This window comes from Limulus polyphemus, unplaced genomic scaffold (assembly GCF_000517525.1).
Source record: "Limulus polyphemus unplaced genomic scaffold, Limulus_polyphemus-2.1.2 Scaffold6961, whole genome shotgun sequence".
NCBI lineage: Eukaryota > Metazoa > Arthropoda > Merostomata > Xiphosura > Limulidae > Limulus > Limulus polyphemus.
Genome location: NW_013672571.1, coordinates 42976 through 44847, shown reverse-complemented (window position 1 = coordinate 44847; position 1872 = coordinate 42976). Strand labels below are relative to the sequence as shown.

Genomic DNA, 1872 nt, shown 5'->3' with positions numbered 1-1872 from the left:
AATAAAATGTAGTCGACGTAAACAGTAGGGCTGAACAAGCCTAATTCTAACATTTTATAACAAAATGTAGTCGACGTAAACAGTAGGGTTGAACAAGCCTAATTCTAACATTTTATAATAAAATGTAGTCGACGTAAACAGTAGGGCTGAACAAGCCTAATTCTAACATTTTATAACAAAATGTAGTCGACGTAAACAGTAGGGTTGAACAAGCCTAATTCTAACATTTTATAATAAAATGTAGTCGACGTAAACAGTAGGGCTGAACAAGCCTAATTCTAACATTTTATAACAAAATGTAGTCGACGTAAACAGTAGGGTTGAACAAGCCTAATTCTAACATTTTATAATAAAATGTAGTCGACGTAAACAGTAGGGCTGAACAAGCCTAATTCTAACATTTTATAACAAAATGTAGTCGACGTAAACAGTAGGGTTGAACAAGCCTAATTCTAACATTTTATAACAAAATGTAGTCGACGTAAACAGTAGGGCTGAACAAGCCTAATTCTAATATTTTATAATAAAATGTAGTCAACGTAAACAGTACGGAACAAGCCTAATTCTAACATTTTATAACAAAATGTAGTCGACCTAAACAGTACGGCTGAACAAGCCTAATTCTAACATTTTATAACAAAATTGAAAATGTAGTCAACGTAAACAGTACGGCTGAACAAGCCTAATTCTAACATTTTATAACAAAATTGAAAATATAGTCAACGCAAATAATAAATCACAAAACATGCCTAACCATAACTTTTATAGCAGAGTGTAATCAGCCCTGAACATGCCTAGATTCGGTTGCAATTCAGAAACTTTAATATCGATAGGTGGTGAACAGAAACTAAATATTCTGACCTCGTTGTTTTGCTCAACACTTGCATACTCACTTGTCCAAGCTTTCCCGAAAATTGAAGAGGGCAAACTGAAGAACAGAGTATTTCCCATCATTCAACTGGATCGTTTCTGTACCGTTGTCTGCAACTTCCTGGGAAATTGGAAAAACAATTATATAAATTTCTGAACTATTCCACAGCTTCAGATCTGTAAATTTTGGTTAACTAAAATGTAAGCAAGTAACCTACGCACTAACGTTTTACTTACATATGAAATATTACTGTTGCTGTGGGTTATTTTAAGTTAAATCTAGCTAGTTTATCTTGCTTTGATATGCTACGTTAATCATGCAGATTATCCTAATCCGCGTGTACATGTTTTTTTATTACAAAACAGACAAGATTACACGCTGTGAAACATTATTGGATATTTTTTAATTCTCCCGTTGTTGAGTGGCGCCCTCTGGTGTATAGAAATCTCGACACAGATGATTATTCACTAAATCAAAAACGTATAAAATAATCGCCACCTACCTTCGTCTCCACCCACTGAGACGCACTCGGGTCTTCCTTACGCTCAAACCGATTGTCGTTTCGCTGGGTCGTTACAGAGGGTGCAGTCTCTTCAGGAACACTTCGAATATTATCACCCTTGAAAAGAACCAGGTCACTGTCAAGGTTATATACAACCAATCTAGAGTAACAAGTACCGTATTATAAGTCGCACTTTTATACTAGTCGCAGGGTTGATCTTTAGGGGTCACTGTCAAGGTTATATACAACCAATCTAGAGTAGCAAGTACCGTATAAGTCGCACATTTATACTAGTCGCAGGGTTGATCTTTAGGGGTCACTGTCAAGGTTATATACAACCAATCTAGAGTAGCAAGTACCGTATTATAAGTCGTACCTTTATATTAGTCGCAGGGTTGATCTTTAGGGGTCACTGTCAAGGTTATATACAACCAATCTAGAGTAGCAAGTACCGTATTATAAGTCGTACCTTTATATTAGTCGCAGGGTTGATCTTTAG

The 1872-nt window shown here is 35.8% G+C and overlaps 1 protein-coding gene across 1 annotated transcript in view; it reads right to left on the bottom strand.

Moving 5' to 3' along the window:
- LOC106474219 overlaps positions 1-1872 on the bottom strand; it is a 47772-nt gene that overhangs the window by 3332 nt on the left and 42568 nt on the right. Inside the window, exons 24-25 of the mRNA XM_022402570.1 lie at positions 1374-1490; positions 894-991 (exon numbers count right to left, since the gene is read on the bottom strand). Of these exons, the coding sequence (XP_022258278.1) occupies positions 894-991; positions 1374-1490 (215 nt within the window). The remainder of the gene's footprint in view (positions 1-893; positions 992-1373; positions 1491-1872) is intronic.